General features: G+C 35.6%; 1 protein-coding gene across 4 annotated transcripts in view; it reads right to left on the reverse strand.

The window, feature by feature from the left end:
* Positions 1 to 598: 598 nt before the first annotated feature.
* The window catches only part of SREK1 (splicing regulatory glutamic acid and lysine rich protein 1), a 53,060-nt gene continuing 32,813 nt past the window's right edge, over positions 599 to 20,845 (reverse strand). For 3 of the 4 annotated variants that reach the window (XM_024753078.1, XM_024753076.1, XM_024753079.1), the window contains 3 exons: positions 18,014 to 18,109; positions 5,481 to 5,625; positions 599 to 4,411 (listed from right to left, as the gene is read on the reverse strand). In XM_024753078.1, coding sequence (XP_024608846.1) covers positions 4,262 to 4,411; positions 5,481 to 5,625; positions 18,014 to 18,109 — 391 coding nt within the window. In that variant the 3' untranslated portion in view covers positions 599 to 4,261. The remainder of the gene's footprint in view (positions 4,412 to 5,480; positions 5,626 to 18,013; positions 18,110 to 20,845) is intronic. The other variant, XM_024753077.1, reaches the window with a different exon arrangement.

Genomic DNA, 20,845 nt, shown 5'->3' on the forward strand with positions numbered 1-20,845 from the left:
TTAACTATTAAATTGAACTACCTATACAACTACACAGTACACCCAAATGTAACCTTCTGTGGAAATCAGAGAATTCTGTAGCGTGTTTCCTAACAGTTTTTTGCCTACCACTAACCTTAAACAGGTGGAACTCAATCTCTTCAACTCTAATTCAGCATGAATTTCATGAGTTTGAACTTACATATACAGTTAAGAAATTATCCATCTAGCAAACAAAAGTTAATCAAGAATGGAGAGAACTATTATTCTACTCCAATCCTTGGAAAACAAATCTTAATGGTAAAATTTGTGAAGTTTTACAAAAGTTGGCAATTCTCAAAATTAAAATGTTAGCTAGATACAAAGTAAATTTAAAATCAGGCAACAGGCTAAAAATCTGCTTTTAAGAACAGTATGTTAAGAAATGTATTATATATAAACAATTATAATTAATTGCTAGAAACTATAAAAGTACCTTAAATGGAATAGAAAGAAATTTAGTTACTAAATCCAACCTACCTTCAGCTTTAGCTTTTATTTTTAAAATCATGTACCACTCTTTGGCAGCATCACCAATAAAAGTGTATTTAAGAAAAACAAATTCACCCACAAACCCAAGTTTAAGTAGGGAAGTGAATTTTATTTTAAAAGATTATTTTATTACATTTATACTCGACTCCTGCTTCCAGAAATATCATTTAGCCCTTTGAGAGCACTAACTTCTGAAATTTGAAAATAAACAATTTAATTTTAAATGACTATTACATTAGTAAATAAACATGAGAACATCTAAGTATATAGGCAGTGAATTTTTTTAAAAAAATATTTAAAACACATAAGGAACATAATTACTTTGTGGAAACAGCTCTACTTCATAACTTACCCAGTTAAAACCAGATACTATCTTCCAATGAAAATATAAGAAATGTCCCACTGAAATGTTACTTAATGCATCCCTCAAAAAGAATTCATTTTAACTGCTAATTCAACTACTAAAGATTTAAACCAAATCATACTATTCCAAATAGGTTTTTAAAAAACTTTTAAAAGCCATTAGTATATATTATAATCCTTAAATTTGAATAATATCTTCAGGTGAGACCAGATTTGGCTCAAGGTTGTTTTGTTTTTTTTTTTAATTTCAAAGGTAGCAACCTATATATAGGAATGAATGAGCATCCTGAAGATGACTAATACCACAAAAGAAATTATTTTCTTGACAAAAAAAAAAAATTGATTCTAAATGCCGGTTTTTACTTTTAATTGAGGCATGTCAAAATTTAAGTCTCTATGATACTTCTAAAGATCAACACAGCGTATACTGAACCCCTTGGAAAAAAAGATTCTAAACAGAAAAATCACAAGCTGACTAGTGTGTTCGTAACTATAAGTTAATTAGATTCAATGGAAAATAATAATGAGATAGCTGTGGAAGTTGAGGGTTTTATACTTGTTTCCTCACATGAAACTGGCTAGCTTATGAAGGACCATCTTTTATTACCAGTTAAGTGCACAATGCTGAAAAGCAAGAACAAGAGGACCAAGAGAATTTGTCTAGAATGCTGAATAGCAACTACAATTTAAGGAACAGAATGTACTCGCTATATAATCAAGATGAAAAAGAAAATTTACAGAAGGTATTAAGTGTAAAATGGCTGTCTTCTTGGCCTTACCTCAAGTTTTCCTGACAATATCTACCTGGGATGAAAAAGACAGTTTTAAAGAAATAAAAAAATACCTCACAAGAAAAAAATAAAAGAAAACATATCAGCGCTTAAAAGTGAACAAAGAGAAAAAGATGTCTCTCTCTCTGTCTTACACACAACACACACACACACTCACACACTCCCTCCTTCCCTCCAGTACCTCTAGACCCTAGAAAGCTTTGCTTCCATAAGCCTGTTTAAGAAAATGATTTCACTTTCTCCGGACCTCTTGTATTCCTATTCATGCCCAATTTTTATAAATCAGTGTCTGTTAAGATTAGTATGACTGTTTTAAAGATGAATAAACCTCATCAAGAAAAATAACTGGCAGCAGGAACCAAATAACTATGTTAATTACCAACATAAAAAACATTTAATAGAGTCCAGAGTACAAGAAAATACTCAAACTTTAAATGATGGCTTTACACACCACATAAACATGCACTCTCCATATCAAAACAATTTATATGCCAGCTAAAACAAGAACAGGACAAACCTAAGATGCTGTTTTGAAATGCATGAACAAATACTTTCCTCTAAAATACTTAGCTTTATTAGAGAAATAGTACTAAAAATAACAAAGATTCAAACAACATTTGCTCTATTCTACTTACATATCATAAATAAGAAGCTTTGATGCAAGACACACACACTCCTTCACAATCTTTCCATATACACCCAAGCATTCTTATATCAAAATAAGCTGTTTACCAGCCAACCGTATGTGGTTGAATGATTAAAATGACCATCTATACTTTACATAGTAAAGCATTTTCAAAAATTTTAATGTACACAGTGAAAAAAAGGAAAAAAAAACACAGTAATTCTGAACACATGAGGAGTAATTAAGCAGCTTCATAATCAAACCAGGCTTCATTACTTGCAATAAGGGCAATTCTTTCCATTCTTCACCAAATACTTAAATTTCAATAGTATTAACATTAAAAGAAAACTCAAGTTGAAACCAAGTAACTGATGTGCTACTCAGCTTTTTAAATCTATAAGTAACTCTTCCCATGAGGTAAGGCAACTGAGTAATTTGATTGTATTAGACTGCATTAAACTAATTATACTTGATTTTTTAATAACATGCTAATTAAAAGGTATAACTTTTGGAAATACAACAATGAAAAGAGTTCTGAAACTATGAGTTGTGTTCTGGGGGAAAATATTAGCAATGTTGTCATTTTACTACTTGCATACTTTCTGCCAAAAGTGTGCCTAACAATGTCGGATGACCTATATTTTAAGCTTAAGTAAACATATCCTTACACATAAGACAAACTCATATGCTCTCCTTTAAGTACAATTTCTGCACATCATTTATGAGAAGATGATTGAGAGGTAATAATTAAGGCCATCCAATGTAGACAACTAAAGCGTTCTGCTTTAAGTAAAATAAGAACATGCTGCTTCATTTTCAATGATCACAGTATGAAACTGATGGTCCCAAAACTGCATTGCTGTTTTAAGCTCTAAAGTCATTCTTGAAAACAGACTTCCCTCTCATATTAAGTGAACCAAGTAAGAAGCTCTTCTGACATACCACTTTCACACTTCTCTATGGGAGGGAATGGAATATCCATCTAAATTCCATATGAATTGAGAATGACTAGTCCATATAAAATTCTAGAAAACAGTATACCACATTGTAGAAGGCACTAAAGCTTCAGCTTGTGCTCCCATAGCCCATTTTGAAAACCCAGTTTTCTTATTATAAGTGGCACCTTTGCCACCTACAACTGACGACACGCACTGTGATACTGTTCATAATAAGCTTGGAAATGTCAAAAGAGTTCAAAAAGAAATGGTTATTTTGTGGGAAGACCCAATGATTCTGAACACTGAATACTAATATATTATTAGTATTCAACACAGTTGTTCTTCCTTTTGAAAAAGAACAGTAGCATGCATTGTCAGCTGGTTTTTAATCCACTCATGTAAGCAACTTGAATCTGTAAAACTATTTTAAAGAAAAACTGCTGTCCTAAACAGTGAGCAAAAGAAAGCACAATAGTGAGAATTTAACACAATCACTGTAAATCCTGTGAAGTCAATGTTAAAACTTCTTACATACTCCGCACTTACAAGGGTGTGTATATATTTGCACCAATTTCAAGCACATCATCAATCTGTAATATATTGAAATTAAAAAAAAAAGTAAAACAATACAAAATCAGTTACTAGCATTTTTAAAAAGAGCCTCCAATGCTTATCTCCAGTCTTTAATGGATAGTACAAATTTAGATCTTTAATGTCCCATTTATTTTAATGGTTCTTCGCAAACACTTAACAAACCACATGACAAGTGTGTCAGCCACCATGGAAATGCACAGCTTTTAGAAGATGAGGAGTTTGGGTAGAGGAGTTTGGGTAACACCTGTTATTTTCACGACGTCCATGCTTTATTTTCTTACTCAGTAACAAGATGGCCACAAAGTCACCTAACAACTAAAAAAGCTGTTAGCTCATATCTTTATGCTCTACTGGATTTCTTCACTGTTTAACATCTTGTTGAGAGAATTCAAAGCTTTGGATTCTATTCCAGCGTGTGTTGAGAGGTGCATTTGTAGGTCCTATACTGCTTCTGTTTTGGTAGAGAGGTTTTCTTCATTTGGTTGACAATTCCCATTTTGCTGTACTTTGTTTTCCTCAGTCCTTTGTGCATCCTTGTCATCTACTTCTTTTCCCACACTTGAATCTGGTTCTTTATTGTGCTCCTTCTCCTACAATGAATATTTAGGTATACATTTAATATTTTTCTCAAGAGTTGTCTGCTACTACATCTAGTTCTGGCTAAAACTTTATCTTTTGTGAATTAGTCAAACTGGGTACTATCTCTCATTACATCTTCATATAAATAGTATATACAAACGTATCAATATGTCCTTTGTACTTCTAATAAAAGATAGGACAATCTATGGAGATAATAGAAACTCTAGGAAAGAATTCAACAAACGTTGCTGACTGACTTGAAAGGTGGAACTGATCGGCTGAAAGTAAAACAGTTCCCATAGATGCCAGGACAGATTTGTAATCTGGATACCAAAGAAGCAAAAATAAGGGAATGTAGAAAAAGAAATCACTATTCCTCCTAACAAAGACTGTTTAAGAACAGTCCAAATTCAGCTCTCAACTTAACGGAGAATTAAATGAGAACATGTGGAACAGAGCCTGGAATGTATTAAGTGCTCAGGAGATATTATCAATGTTACTTACAATGATGATAAACCTCTATCAGTATGGGAATAAATAAGACTGTAAAATAAAAGCTTCAGAACTCATAATTGATCTCCAAACACAAATATACTTACCAGTATAATAAGGGAATTAACCTAATTCACAAGTACTTAAAATATTTTATCAAAAAAAAAAAAAGGAGGAAAACAAAACAAAAACCCTTACCTGGTGGAATTTGGTTTTCCATTAATTATTCTAATTCAACAAACCTAACTTTGGTATATATTACAAAACCAATGATAACATCACCTGTCAAATTTGCTAAAACAAATATAGTGAGGAAAATGGCAACAAGTAAAACTATTCCAGTACATAGTTAAAATTTATTGTATGCCATTCTGTGATTCTCTAAAATAAGGAATGCAATTGTTTACACTAGTAAACATTACATTAATTAGTTCTTATCTTCAAAAATTAGGTTAGAAAACTACCAATTTAACAAATAGCACCAAAAACATACAAGGCACTGGTAGTATAAAATTACCTCTATGCAATAAAGAAGAACAATCTCCAACATTAATTATTCAAACCCTAAACACTGAACGACTTTCTTACTTTAAGTGAAGTATTGTTCTTCTCCACCTTTTCCTTCCCATCTCTGTCATTACAACTCTTTCTTGTAGAGGCTGAACGTTCTCTCTCTCTTCTTTCACTGATGTGGTCCCTTTCTTTTTCTCTCTTTTTATCCTTCTTATTTCTGCTATAAGAATATTAATAATGTCATTAACTTCTAAAAAAGTAAACACCCACTATAATGTTGACAAAATATTCTTACCTAACATTAATGCACTGTAAACAAGCGTATCAGTAACCTGGTGGACCAAATAACATAAATGAGTCCTGTAGCCCACCTAACTCCACCCCACACCCAGTTAATTTTTTAGACACACAAGTCATTACCGCAGAGGCCACCAGGTGTTCATATAAAACACAATTCTGTATTATCAATTTCTTAGTTTTGAAACATTCAAGGTTTATTTACCTACTGTAATCAGGATAAAACAAAACAAAACATATAATATTTTTTTACCCATCTTTTCAAAGTAAAAAATGAATAAGCAGAAAAGAATAAAAATGATAAAGAATCAGATATGGCTCTCAGGTAAGGCTGAATGACTTCTAGGAAAACATGGAACTTCAAATAACCAATTATGCCATGTGCCCTCCCCTCTCATTCACAATTACAAAAAAGGCCCATCCACCAATTCAAGAGCAAACATTAAGCAGAAGATAGAATGAACAAGTTCCATTTGTAAAAATTACATATCCTTAAAATTAGAGGGAAAAAAAACGATGCATTTCCTATCAGAAGCATAACAGACACCTATTCAAAATAATTAGCCTTAATATGGAATTCTAAACCTTTTTGTCTTAATTATGAATATTTTAAAAATAAACACAAAGACCAGGGGAACAAATAAAAACACTTAGGAAACAGACCCAAGTACCTATGAAAATTCAATAAAACAAAGGGATGGCATCTCAAATCACTGGGGCAAAGTTCGTCTTTTATAAATAAAAGACTTGGGGACAACTGGATTATTATTTGGAAACAGACAAAACTGGGTCCATATCTCATTCACATAAATAAATAAATAAATCCAAATGGATTAGAGACCTAAATTTTTTACATGAAACAATACAAGTACTAGAAGAAAACATGAATAAATTTCTTTCTAACTTGAGTGAAGGGGAAGATTTTTTTAGCCATAAATAAAATTCCAGGTACGATAAAAGATTCATTAGTATGCCTACATAAACTTTTGCAAAGCAAAAAAAAAAAACCAAAAACCACTACTAGCATATTCAAAAGAAAAATACATTTGCTACATTATTTATGTATGTATATCTTTATATACAACTATTAAAGCCAAGGAAACAACTACATCAAAAAGAATGAGATTCTTGGGACCTTCCTGGTGGTGCAGTGGTTAAGAATCCACCTGCCAATGCAGGGGACACAGGTTTGAGCCCTGGTCTGAAAAGATCCCACATGCCACGGAGCAACTAAGCCCGTGCACCACAGCTACCGAGCCTGAGCTCTAGAACCCGTGCTCCACAACAGGAGAAGCTGCCGCAATGAAAAGCTCGCACACCACAACAAAGAGTACCCCCCGCTCGCCACAACTAGAGAAAGCCCACGTGCAGCAACGACCCAAAGCAGCCAAAAATAAATAAATAAATAAGTTTATTTTAAAAAAAAAAAAAAAATGAGATTCTTAGGCATAAATTTAACCAAAAAGGCAAAAAATTTGCTGAAAAGAAATAAAGACATAAATAAATGGAAAAACATCCCATGTTCTTGGATCAGAAGACTTAGAGTTAAGATAACAATAGTATCCAAAGTGATCTACAAATTCAATGCAATCCCTATCTAAATCCCATTGGCACTGCCAGCAGAAAAAGTAAAACCCATCCTAAAAACCACAGGATCTCCAGGGACATCAAATAGCCAAAACAATCTTTAACAACAAAATTGGAAGACTCACAATCCCTGGTTTTAAAACTTACTACAAAACTACAGTAATCAAAACAGTGTAGTACTGGCATAAGGAGAGACTTACAGACCAATGGAAAAGACAGAAATATATGGTCTCATGTATGGTCAAATGATTTTTGATAAGGGTGCCAAGACCCATTCAATAGGGAAAGGACAAGCTTTTCAACAAATGTTGCTAGGAAAACTGGACATCCGCATGCAAAAGAATGAAGTTTTAGACTCTTTCCTTACACCATATGTAAAAATTATCTCATAATGGATCAAAAACCTAAATATATAAACTAAAACTGCATAACCCTTAGAAGAAAACACAGGGGAAAATCTTTATGACACTGGTTTTGGCAATGATTTCTTGGATATGACAGCAAAAAGCAATGAAAGTAAAAAAACAGATAAATTCGAATTCATCAAAATTAAAAAACTTTTGTGCATCAAAGGATACTTACTCAAAGAAAGTGAAAACACAACCCACAGTATAGGAAAAAAATACATAGAAATCATATTATCTGGTAAGGGATTAACAACCAGAATATAAAGAACTAAAACTTAACAAAAAACCAAATTATCTAATTCAAAATGGGCAAAAGACTAGAATAGACATTTCTTCGAAGTAGATACACAAATGAAAAGATGAAAAGATGCCCAACATCACTAATCATTAGAGAAATGCAAATCAAAACCTTAACAAGATATCATTACACACAGACAATAACAAGTGTCAGTGAGCATGTGGAGAAACTGGAACACTTGTACATTACCGATGGGAATACAGAATAGTGCAACCACTTCAGAAAACAATTTCACAGTTTCTCGAGAAGATAAAGAGAGGATTACTATATGATTCAGCAATTACAACTCCTAGGTATAGAAACAAAAACGTGTCCACATCAAAACTTGTACACAAATGTTCACAGCAGCATTATTTATAACAGCAAAAAAATGGAAACAATACTAAATGTCCATCAACTAATGAATGGTTAAAAAACAAAACCTGGTTTTACCCATAGTGGAATATTATTCACCCCTAAAAAGGAATGAAGTACTGATTAATGCTACAATATGCATGAACCTTGAAAATGTTACATTTAGTCAAAGAAGTCAGATACAAAAGACCGCACAGGGACTTCCCTGGTGGCGCAGTGGATAAGACTCCATGCCCCAATGCAGGGGGCCCGGGTTTGATCCCTGGTCAGGGAACTAGATCCCACATGCATGCTGCAACTAGGATTTCGCATGCTACAACTAAGGAGCTGGTGAGCTGCAACTAAGGAACCCTGGAGCCGCAATTAAGGAGCCCACCTCCCGCAACTAAGACCTAGTGCAACCAAATAAATAAATAAATATCAGGGAAAAAAAAAAGGCCACACATGTTATATGACTCTATATGAAATGTCCATAACAAGCAAATCCACAGAGACAGTAAGTAGATTAGTAGCTGTAAGGAGCCATGGGGAGTAACTGCTAATGGGTACAGGCTTTCTTTCAAAGTGACAAAAAATGTTCTGGAACTAAGTAGCAGCGATGGTTGCACAGAACTGTGAACTCTTGGGCTTCCCTGGTCACGCAGTGGTTGAGAGTCCGCCTGCCGATGCAGGGGACACAGGTTCGTGCCCTGGTTCGGGAGGATCCCACATGCCGCAGAGCAGCTGAGCCCGTGAACCATGGCCACTGAGCCTGCGCGTCCGGAGCCTGTGCTCCGCAACGGGAGAGGCCCACGTACCGCAAAAAAAACAAACAAAAAAACCCTGTGAACTCTTAAGAAAAATGCAATGAAAATTACTAAAAATCACTGAAATGCACTGAGGGTGAATTTTATTTTACATAAACTACTCCTCAATTTAAAAGATAACTCAGAGGGCGCCTGCCAGCCACTGGTGGGGGACTCTGATGCCTAAGGAGACAGGGGGAACCCCAAAGTGAACCGGTAGGATGTAGGGGGACTGAGGGGGGAGGAGAAGAGGAGGGTAGACAGGATCGGCATCCCTGAGGCCGGGGAGATGAGGAGAGGCAGGGGGGAGGGACCCTCCAGAAAGAGCAGAAGAGGATGGAGGGTGATTGCCCGGCCCACTCGGGCCACGGAGCCTGCGGAGCTCCCAGGCTGGTGCCTCCCCTCCAAAGCCCCCTCCAGGACGCATGGGTCCTTGGGGGCATAGGAGGGAGGCTGGGGACATCAGGAGAGGCAGGCGGGAGGGGCCCTCCCAGACTGGAGGAGCGGGAAAGGAGAGGAGGGTGTTTGCCCTGCCCACTCGAGCCCAGGAAGCCTGCTGGGCTCCCAGGTGAGGTTCCCGGCCCTCTGAGACCAGGGGTGGGGGGCACTCCTTGGCCCCTTCTGTTCCTTGGGCCTAAAAGCCAGCTCCCCACAGCTCCCAGGGCCTCTTCCAGCCCTGGGGGTCCTGAGCATTGGCCCCGTCCACCACCCAAACCTCGCCTTTGCTTAGGCCCCACCCTCCACAGCCAAGACCTCTCTCCCCCGTCTTTTTTTTCTTTTTCTTTTCCCTCCTCCTCCTTTTTTACTATTGTGGTACTGATGTACCTTCCAGTTGTTGATTCATCTGTATTTTTATATTCTTCCAAACATATCTGTTAGTTTCCTAGTCTAACTTTATTTTTTACTTTGTTATATTTATTCTTATTTTTTGGGCACCGCGAGCAGCTTGTGGGATCTTGGTCCATGAGCCCGGGGTCAGGCCAAAGCTCCTGTGGTGGGAGCTCCGAGTCCAAACCACTGCACTAACAGAATCTCAGACCCCAGGGAATATTCATCAGAGTGAGGTCTCATGGGGTTCCTCATCTCAGCACCAAGACCCAGCTCTACCCAATAGCCTACAAATTCGAGTGTTGGAAGCCTCACACCAAACAACCAGTATGACAGGAATACAATCACACTCATAAAAAAAAATGAGATGGCAAAAAAATATGTCACAGATGAAGGAGCAAGGTAAAAACCTACAAGACAAAATAAATAAAGAGGAAATAGGCAATATACCTGAAAAAGAATACAGAGTAATGAGAGTAGAGATGATCCAGAATCTTGGAAATAGAATGGAGGCACAGACTGAGAAAATACAAAAATTGTTTAACAAAGACCTAGAAGAACTTAAAGAACAAACAGAGATGAACAACACAGTAACTGAAATGAAAAATACACTAGAAGGAATCAATAGCAGAATAACTGAGGCAGAAGAATGAATACAGCAGGAAGACAAAATGGTGGAAATAACTGCTGAGGAGGAAAATAAAGAAAAAAGAATGAAAAGAAGTGAAGACAATCTCAGAGACCTCTGGGACAACACTAAACACATCAACATTTGAATTACGTCCAGAAGAAGAAGAAAAAAAGAAAGGGTCTGAGAAAATATTTTAAGACATTATAATGGAAAACTTCCATAACATGGGAATGGAAATAGTCAACATTTGAATTACGTCCAGAGGAAGAAGAAAAAAAGAAAGGGTCTGAGAAAATATTTTAAGAGATTATAAAGGAAAACTTCCCTAACATGGGAATGGAAATAGTCACCCAAGTCCAGGAAGCACAGAGAGTCCCATACAGGATAAACCCTAGGAAAAACACACCAAGACACATATTACTCAAACTAACAAAAATTAAATTCAAAGAAAAAATATTAAAAGCAGCAAGGGAAAAACAAAAAACAACATACAAAGGAATCTCCATAAGGTTATCAGCTGATTTTGCAGTAGAAACTGTGCAGGCCAAAGGGAGTGGCAGGATATGCTTAAAGTGATGAAAGAGAAAAACCTACAACCAAGATTACTCTACCCAGCAAGTATCTCATTCAGATTCGATGGAGAAATTAAAACCTTTACAGACAAGCAAAAGCTAAGAGAATTCAGCACCACCAAACCAGCTTTACAACAAATGCTAAAGAAACTTCTCTAAGTGGGAAACATTAAAAGAAGAAAAAGACCCACAAAAACAAGCCCAAAACAATTAAGAAAACGGTATAAGGAACATACATATCGATTATAACCTTGAATGTAAATGGATTAAATGACCTAACCAAAAGACACAGACTGGATGAATGGATGCAAAAACAAGACCCGTATATATGCTGTCTATAAGAGACATACTTCAGACCTAGGGACACATACAGAATGAAAGTGAAGGGATGAAAACAGATATTCCATGCAAATGGAAATCAAAAGAAAGCTGGAGTAGCAATACTCACATCAGATAAAACAGACTTTAAAATAAAGATTATTACAGAGATAAGGAGGGACACTACATAATGATCAAAGGATCAATCCAAGAAGAAGATATAACAATTATAAATGTTTATGCACCCAACAGAGGAGCACCTCAATACATGAGGCAAATGCTAACAACCATGAAAGGAGAAATCGACAGGAACACAATAACAGTAGGGGACTTTAACACCCCACTTACACTAATGGACAGATCATCCAAACAGAAAATAAATAAGGAAACACAAGCTTTAAATGACACAATAAACCACATAGATCTAATTGATATTTATAGAACATTCCACCCCAAAGTGGCAGAATACACTTTCTTCTCAAGTGCACATGGAACAGTCTCCAGGTAGATCACTTTTTGGCTCACAAATCAAGCCTCAGAACATTTAAAAAAACTGAAATCCTACCAAGCATCTCTTCTGACCACAACGCTATGAGATTGGAAATCAATTACAGGAAAAAAAACTGTAAAAAACACAAATACATGGAGGCTAAACAGTGTGCTACTAAATAACCAAGAGATCACTGAAGAAATCAAAAACTACATAGAAACAAATTACAACGAAATCACGATGACCCAAAACCTATGGGACGCAGCAAAAGCAATTTTAAGAGGGAAGTATATAGCAATACAATCTCACCTCAAGAAACAAGAAAAATCTCAAACAATCTAACCCTACACTTAAAACAACTAGAGAAAGTAGAAGAAAGAAAACCCAAAGTCAGTAGAAGGAAAGAAATCATAAGAAAAGTGCAGAAATAAATGAAATAGAAACGAAGAAAACAATAGCAAAGATCAATAAAACTAAAAGCTGGTTCTTTGAGAAGATAAACAAAATTGATAAACCCTTAGCGATACTCATCAAGAAAAAAAGAGAGGACACAAATCAATGAAATTAGAAATGAAAAAGGAGAAACACAATGATGCTGCAGAAATACAAAGGATTATGAAAGACTACTACAAACAACTGTATGCCAATGAAATGGACAACCACAAAGAAAAGGACAAATTCTTGGAAAGGAACAATTTTCCAAGACTGAACCAGGAAAAATTAGAAAATATAAACAGACCTATCACAAGTAATGAAATTGAAACTGTAATTAAAAATCTTCCAACAAAAGTCCAGGTCCAGATGGCTTCACAGGCGAATTCTATCAAACACTTAGAGAAGAGTTAACACTGATCCTTCTCAAACTCTTCCAAAAAAGTGCAGAGGGAGAAACACTCCCAAATTCATTCTACAAAGCCATCATCACCCTGATACCAAAACCAGAAAAAGGTATCACAAAACAATAAAATTATAGACCAATATCACTGATGAACATACATGCAAAAAACCTGAACAAAATACTAGCAAACAGAAGCCAGCAACACATTAAAAGGATCATACACCATGATCAAGTGGGATTTATCCCAGGGATGCAAGGATCCTTCAATATACGTGAATCAATCAATATGATATACCACATTAGCAAATTAAGGAATAAAAACTGTATGATCATCTCAGTAGATGCAGAAAAAGCTTTTGACAAAATTCAACATCCATTTATGATAAAAACCCTCCAGAAAAAGGACATACAGAGAACCTACCTCAACATAGTAAAGGCCACCTATCACAAACCCACAGCAAGCATCATACTCAATGGTGAAAAACTGAAAGCATTTCCACTAAGATCAGGAACAAGACAAGGATGTACACTCTCGTTACTCTTATTATTCGACATAGTTTTGGAAGTCCTAGCCACGGCAATCAGAGAAGAAAAAGAAATAAAAGGAATACAAATTGGAAAAGAAGAATTAAAACTGCCACTGTTTGCTGATGACATGACACTATACATAGAAAATCCTAAACATGCCCCCAGAAAACTACTAGAACTAATCAATGAATTTGGTAAGGTTGCAGGATACAAAATTAATGCACAGAAATCTCCGGCATTCTTATACACCAACAATGAAAAATCAGAAAGAGAAATTAAAGAAACACTCCCATTTACCATTGCAACAACAACAAAAAAATACCTAGGAATAAACCTGCCTAAGGAGGCAAAAGACTTGTACTCATAAAACTGTAAAACACTGGTGAAAGAAATCAAAGATGACAATCACATGGAGAAATACACCATGTTCTTGGGTTGGAAGAATTAATACTGTGAAAATGACTGTACTACCCAAAGCAATCTACAGATTCAATGCAATCCCTATCAAACTACCAGTGGCATTTTTCACAGAACTAGAACAAAAAATTTCACAATTCGTATGGAAACACAAAAGACCCCAAACAGCCAAAGCAATGTTGAGAAAGAAAAACAGAGTTGTAGAAATCAGGCTCCATGACTTGAAACTATACCACAAAGCCACAGTAATCAAGACAGTATGGTACTGGCGCAAAAACAGAAATACAGATCAATGGTACAGGATATAATGCCCATAGATAAACCCACACACATATGGGCACCTAATTCATGACAAAGAAGGCAAGAACATATACAGTGGAGAAAAGACAGCCTCTTCAGTAAGTGGTGCTGGGAAAACTGGACAGCTACATGTAAAAGAATGAAATTAGAACACTCCCTAACACCATACACAAAAATAAACTCCAAATGGATCAAAGACTTAAATGTAAGACCAGACACTAAAACTCTTAGAGGAAAACATAGGAAAAACACTCTTTGACATAAACCACAGCAAGATCTTTTTTGACCCACCTCCTAGAGTAATGGAAATAAACAAATGGGATTAAATTAAACTTAAAAGCTTTTGCACAGCAGAGGAAACCATAAAGACGACAACCCTCAGAATGGGAGAAAATATTTGCAAACAAAACAACAGACAAAGGATTAATCTCCAAAATATACAAACAGCTCATGGAGTTCAATAGCATAAAAATAAACAACCTTATTAAAAAATGGGCGAAGCCCTAAATAGACATTTCACCAAGGAAGACATACAGATGGCCAAGAGGCACATGAAAAGCTGCTCAACATCACTAATTACTAAAGAAATGCAAATCAAAACTACAACGAGGTATCACCTCATGCTGTCAGAATGGCCGTTATCAAAAAATCTAAAAACAATAAATGCTGGAAAGGGTGTGGAGAAAAGGGAATCCTCCTGCACTGTTGGTGGGAATGTAAATTGATACAACCACTATGGAAAACAGTATGGAGGTTCCTTAAAAAACTAAAAATAGAACTACCATATGACCCAGCAATCCCACTACTGGGAAGATATCCTGAGAAAACCATAATTCAAAAAGACACGTGTACCACAGTGTTCACTGCAGCACTATTTACAATAGCCAGGACATGGAACCAACCTAAATGTCCATCGACAGGTGAATGGATAAAGAAGATGCGGCGCATATATACAATGGAATATTACTCAACCATAAAAAGAAATGAAACTGAGTTATTTGTAGTGAGGTGAATAGACCTAGAGTCTGTCATACAGAGTGAAGTAAGTCAGAAAGAAAAAAACAAATACCGTATGCTAACATATATATACGGAATCTAAAAAAAAAAATGGTACTGATGGGCAGGAATAAAGAGGTAGACATAGAAAATGGACTTGAGGACATGGGGTTGGAAGGCACAGCTGGGGCGAAGTGAGAGTAGCATCAACATATATACACTACCGAATGTAAAATAGTTGGCTGCTGGGAAGCAGCAGCATAGCAAAGGGAGATCGGCTTGGTGCTTTTCAATAACTTAGAGGGATGGGATAGAGAGGATGGGAGGGAGGCTCAAGAGGGAGGGGATATTGGGCCATGTTTATGCATATGGCTGATTCGCTTTGTTGTGCAACAGAAACTAACACAGTATTGTGAAGCAATTATACTCCAATAAAGATCTATTTAAAAAAATTAAATTAAATTAAAAAAATTTAAAAAAAGGAAAAAATAACTCAGGATGGAAGTGGGGCTGGGTATGTATAGTCACTGACCATACACACACACATACACACACACACACACACACACACACACAGTGTATATAGTGATAGTGAATGCTGTCTTTTGTGAAGAAAAGGAGAAATTCAAAGACATGTATCTGCTTAATTTTGCAAAAAGAAACACAAGGAAAGATAAACAATTGATCACTTACAGAGGGTGGATGCAGACTAAAGTAAAAGGAATGGGGAAGGAAGTGACACTTTGCAAATATAAATACACCTTTTTGTCTATTTTGAGTTCACAACTGAGAAAAGTTTTGACTTTCACGAGCCAAGTATTAAAAAAAAAAATTGGCCTACCTCCTAAATATCCTATGCCTTCCTTTATTCTCACCTAAAAATAATAACCCACGAACAAATAAACAAAAGAGCCCTGCTGGGAAACATGCTCCTTCTACCCGGGGAAAGCTTTTTAAAAGTTTCTCTTCTATACCTAGAAAACCACAGAAAACCAACTGAAAACTTAGGACCCATCAGTAAGATAGTGGGATGAAAATATATACATACAGAAATCAATATCCTTCCTATGTACAAACCCAATCTCCAATTACATGACATAATGAAAGAAAAGACCTCATTTACAAGAACAAAGAAGTAAAACATACCTAAAAATAAACTGAAAATGCATAAAACCTGTATGAAATAAACACTGAAACATTCATGAAAAAACACTAAGGATGATGGCCTGAATAAGTAGGCCATCCATGTTCCTGGATAGAAAGACTCACCTTTGTAAAGCTTTATTTTTTAATAATCTATTCATCAATTTCCCTAATTAATAAATGTAATGCAACTATAATACAAATTATCAGTAGGTTTTATTTCTAGAGCCTAGACAACTAACTCAAGTTCAAACAGAAAAATAAACACACAAGAATGGTCAAGAAAGCTCATAAAAAGAGCAATGAGGAGTATGGGGAAGAACGGGCCTTACTAAATATTTTAAAATGCTATACAATCTGAATCATTAAAAGCATGGGGCACTACTGGTACACAAATTATCAGTCAAACCAGTCCCACAGCAGAGAAGCCCCAGAAATAGACTCCAACACAGACAGAAAAATTTAGTATATGACAAAGGAAATACATCAAATTAGTGTTAGGAAAATTGAGTTTTTAATAATGATATTGGAAGAACAAAGAAGCATTTAGAAAGATAAAATGAAATTGAATCAATGTACCATATGGCAAACAAGGATAAACTCCTAATGGATCAAAGACGTAAATGCAAAAATTAAAAGCATAAAAGTACAAGAAGAAGCAATGGGGGAATTTTATTATAACCTTGGAATAGGAAAGATTTTTTTTACCTTTAAGACTCATAATGTAGAAGTCACAAGAGAAAAAACTTGAGGAATTAAACTATACATAAATCAAAAATCTCTATAAAATCAAGTCTCATAAACAATTTCTAAGAAGAAATGACAAAGTAAGAATGATACTTGAAACCAAATCACTAAAGAATCATCTCCCTAATACAAAAAGAACTCCTGGAAATAGGAAAAAATAAACCAAAAAAACCCCCCACAAAAACAGACTCCATGAAAAATCGGCAACGTATACAACTCACAGAAAAGGAAATACAAATGGCCTTCAAATATATGAAGAGATGGTCACCTTCACTCTTAAGAAAACTGCAATGGAAATTACTATATACTGGTACCACTTCTCATCTATCAGATGGACAAAAATACACAACTTTGGTAACAATCTGCAGTAGCTATAGGGAAACAGGCATTCTCATACATAGCTGGTTAAAGTACAAGCTGCTGCCAATCTTTATGAAGGACAATAGGGAAGGAAATTGCTCAAAACTACAAACACACTCACCCTCTGACCCAACAATAAATACCATTTACGAAAATTTTCTCTGCATACTTGCACATTACAAAATTATGTACGTACAAAGCTGTTCATTACAGACTTATATAATTTATAAAAAGAAAATTAAGAAAACCCATTCTACTGCAGGCTGGTTATATAAACCAGGTACTGCTAGATAATGGAAGTTCATGAAGTTGTAAAAAGGAATGAAGCAGTACTTTCTGATAAATACAGAAAGTTCTCCTGGTAGTTAAGTGACAAAAGCAAATTGTACAACCATGTATATTTTGTTTTACCTTTTGTAGAAGATGAAAATAAAAATTATATATTTTCATCTGTACCTATATGCAAAACTGGAAGGATATACCAAAAAAACTAATAAAGTCATTACTTGTGGGAACAGGGTAGATGGACACCTGGGTGGAAGTTGGAAGTTAAGACTTATCATTATATAACTTTTTATACTCTCTGGATTTCTAAACCACGTAAAGACGTTACATATTACTCATTCAAAATATAAAGTTAAAAAAAATAGACTGAAAAGAGAAAATTTTCCCCCTGCTTCCTCCTCAGTTTTAGCACATGCTTTCAACCTACCTCCTAGGGGATGGAGATCTAGAAGATTTCCGTTTTATGGTTTTTGATGTCCTTGGTGATCTGGAAGAACTCCTGCTCCTCCTCCTACGCCTTTCCCTGGAAGTCAAAAATATGTCATTTTAAAAAACAGTAATTTAAATAAAAGATAATACAAATACACAAAATCAAAAGGGTCCTTAATGCTCTCAAGTGAATAGTATTCTTTGCAGGCCAGTTTAAACTAATGTCTTTCATGAAAATGGTCTGTTATCTAATTCTAGTACAGGTCAAATTATGAACTGTAAATTTTACAGACCAATGAAAACATCTTCTAAGATTTCATATCAGAAAGGGTAGACGACCTCCTTTTCACCTGATTTCTTGAGTAGAAAAAATAGTAATGGATGTTTCTTTCACATTCTCTCTCAAGTCAAACATGTTCTTCCTCAGCACCTAAAGCATGTGTTGCTTATCAGATCCTTTGTCATGCATCTAGCTCCTTGCTGCCCCACTGTGGATTATTTTTTAACAAGGTAACAGGCCCTTTTCAAGAACTGAAAGGTAAATGGGCTTGCAAAATGTGAACTTTTAAAACCCAAGTATGTAGAATGTCTCTAAACATTAATTCATTTGACAGAGAAATTGCTTTTACCCCCTTAACCTACCATTTCATTATTGTTGTTCTATTCATTTAAAATTGAGCGCACAAGTTGCTTAGATGTAAGGAAATTACTTAAAACCTGGGATTTAAATATGATGAAGTCAAAAATAATTATTAAATAGATTAACAGTTTTATTATTATTAAAAACTATTTTGCTTAACACATTACCAAATGATGCATACTCTAATAAACTACTTCATTTGTAAGGGTGGTCAACTTAGAAACAATGAATTTCAAGATGTCTATTATTCAGGTGACGAGGTATAAGGGTACATTTATTAAATGATTAATGTAGCCAATGACCTATCTCACAAGAAGCTCTGATAATTAGTGGCCACATAGCTGAAACAACCAAATCCTCTAGAATTCAAGTTCTCCTTATCACCTCAGTAAGCTGATTCTAGGCTAATGAAACATTCTGTGTACATTTTTCATCTGTAAAATAAAAAACTAGACAATGCTCATATGTGGTATACACAGTAGATGTTACTACCAAAAGAGCTCAAGAACTTTGAGAACACAAATAAATCAATTCCAACTCTACCTAAGGTTCTCTCCTCCTTTACCCAATTTTATTTCCAAGTCACCCCAAAATTATACTTCCTAATATGGAAATTAGATGATGTTATTCCATTTAATCAATGCCATTCTGTAACAGCACCTCCCTACCCCACACAAGAACCAGAAGTACTTTTTTCATAGCATGAGAATATCAGTGTATTCCAGACTTTAAGTTTACACAAAATGGCTCCATCTTCAACAGTGTAACTCTTTACCTGTATGTTCAGGAAGCACTATGTACAGATGGACATCTAATAATTACCAGTTAGTGATAATGAGAGCTAAGGCTGGACAGACAGGAAGCTAGAATGTCAGTTAGTCGAGAAAGAAGCTGTCAGCTCTAGTATGCAGAACTGGAGTTGATTAGGCTTACATTTAAATTTCAGTCCCACATCTTACCAACTGCACGACTGGGGTCATATTACTTTATCTGAGTCTCAGTTTTTCCAATTGAAAAGTGGAGATAATAACTCGAGCCTTGTAGTTTTAAGGATCAGGATAATACCTGTGAAATACCAAGCCTAGTGTCTGGTGCACAGCAGGTGCTCAGTAAATATGTTCTCCTTCCCTTTGATGGTCTCATCCTTATTAATTGTAATTCCAAGCATTAAAAGTTTTTAAATATCAAAATTTTTCCTTAAAAATGTAGCTCAGAAGACAATGTTGGAAATAAAAACATTAAGTAGACTATTATTCTGGGCAGTTAAGGTTTCCCATTCACTAAACAAATCAGAGCACCTTAAAGGAAGAAAAGTGCTAAAAGATAAGAAATGGTAACTCTTCAGCAAGCTCTTCTGAAAGCATAAAACATTCCAAACTGCTGAACCTTTAGGAACTAACATTAGTCAACATTTATTCTCCAGGCCCCAGAGGTTATCTAAGACCTAAGAACTGAATGTGAACATCTACACTTTCTTAAATATCAAGTGACTTAAAATGACCCATGAAAAAATTATAAACATTTCAAAGTCATCAGAAAAAGTAAATTCAACTGAATTTGAAAGGAATCGAGGGGACTTCCCTGGTGGCGCAGCGGTTAAGAATCCGCCCGCCAATGCAGGGGACACAGGTTCAATCCCTGGTCCGGAGAGATGCCGCAGGGCAACTATGCCTACATGCCACAACTACTGAGCCTGCACTCTAGAGCCCACATGCCACAACTACTAAAGCCCGTGGTGCCAAAACTACTGAAGCCCGCTCACCTACAGCCCATACTCTGCAACAAAAGAAGCCACCGCAATGAGAAGTCCACGCACCGCAACAAAGAGTAGCCCCCACTATCCACAATTAGAGAAAGCCCACGTGTAGCAATGGAGAACCAAAGCAGCAAAAAATAAAAATTAATTTTTTAAAAAGGAATCGAAATATTATTTGGTGTTGTGAAGGGCAATATCTAAACGATCACACAAACACAAAGGAATGTGTGAAACACAACCAATAAAATAACTGCAATAAAGATGCAGTCTGCAAGGCTCAACTGATACCCACAGCAAATGAGTTAATTTCTTCAGGTTTTGGTTCAATGTGCTGAAATATGGCAATGACCTACTGATTTGAAGTCACATTTTAACATATACTGTTGCTTTCAACTATATACTTCTGACGCTTTTTTTTTTTTTTTTTTTTTTTT

The sequence above is a fragment of the Neophocaena asiaeorientalis genome, unplaced genomic scaffold, assembly GCF_003031525.2.
Source record: "Neophocaena asiaeorientalis asiaeorientalis breed wild unplaced genomic scaffold, Neophocaena_asiaeorientalis_V1.1 scaffold399, whole genome shotgun sequence".
Lineage (NCBI taxonomy): Eukaryota > Metazoa > Chordata > Mammalia > Artiodactyla > Phocoenidae > Neophocaena > Neophocaena asiaeorientalis.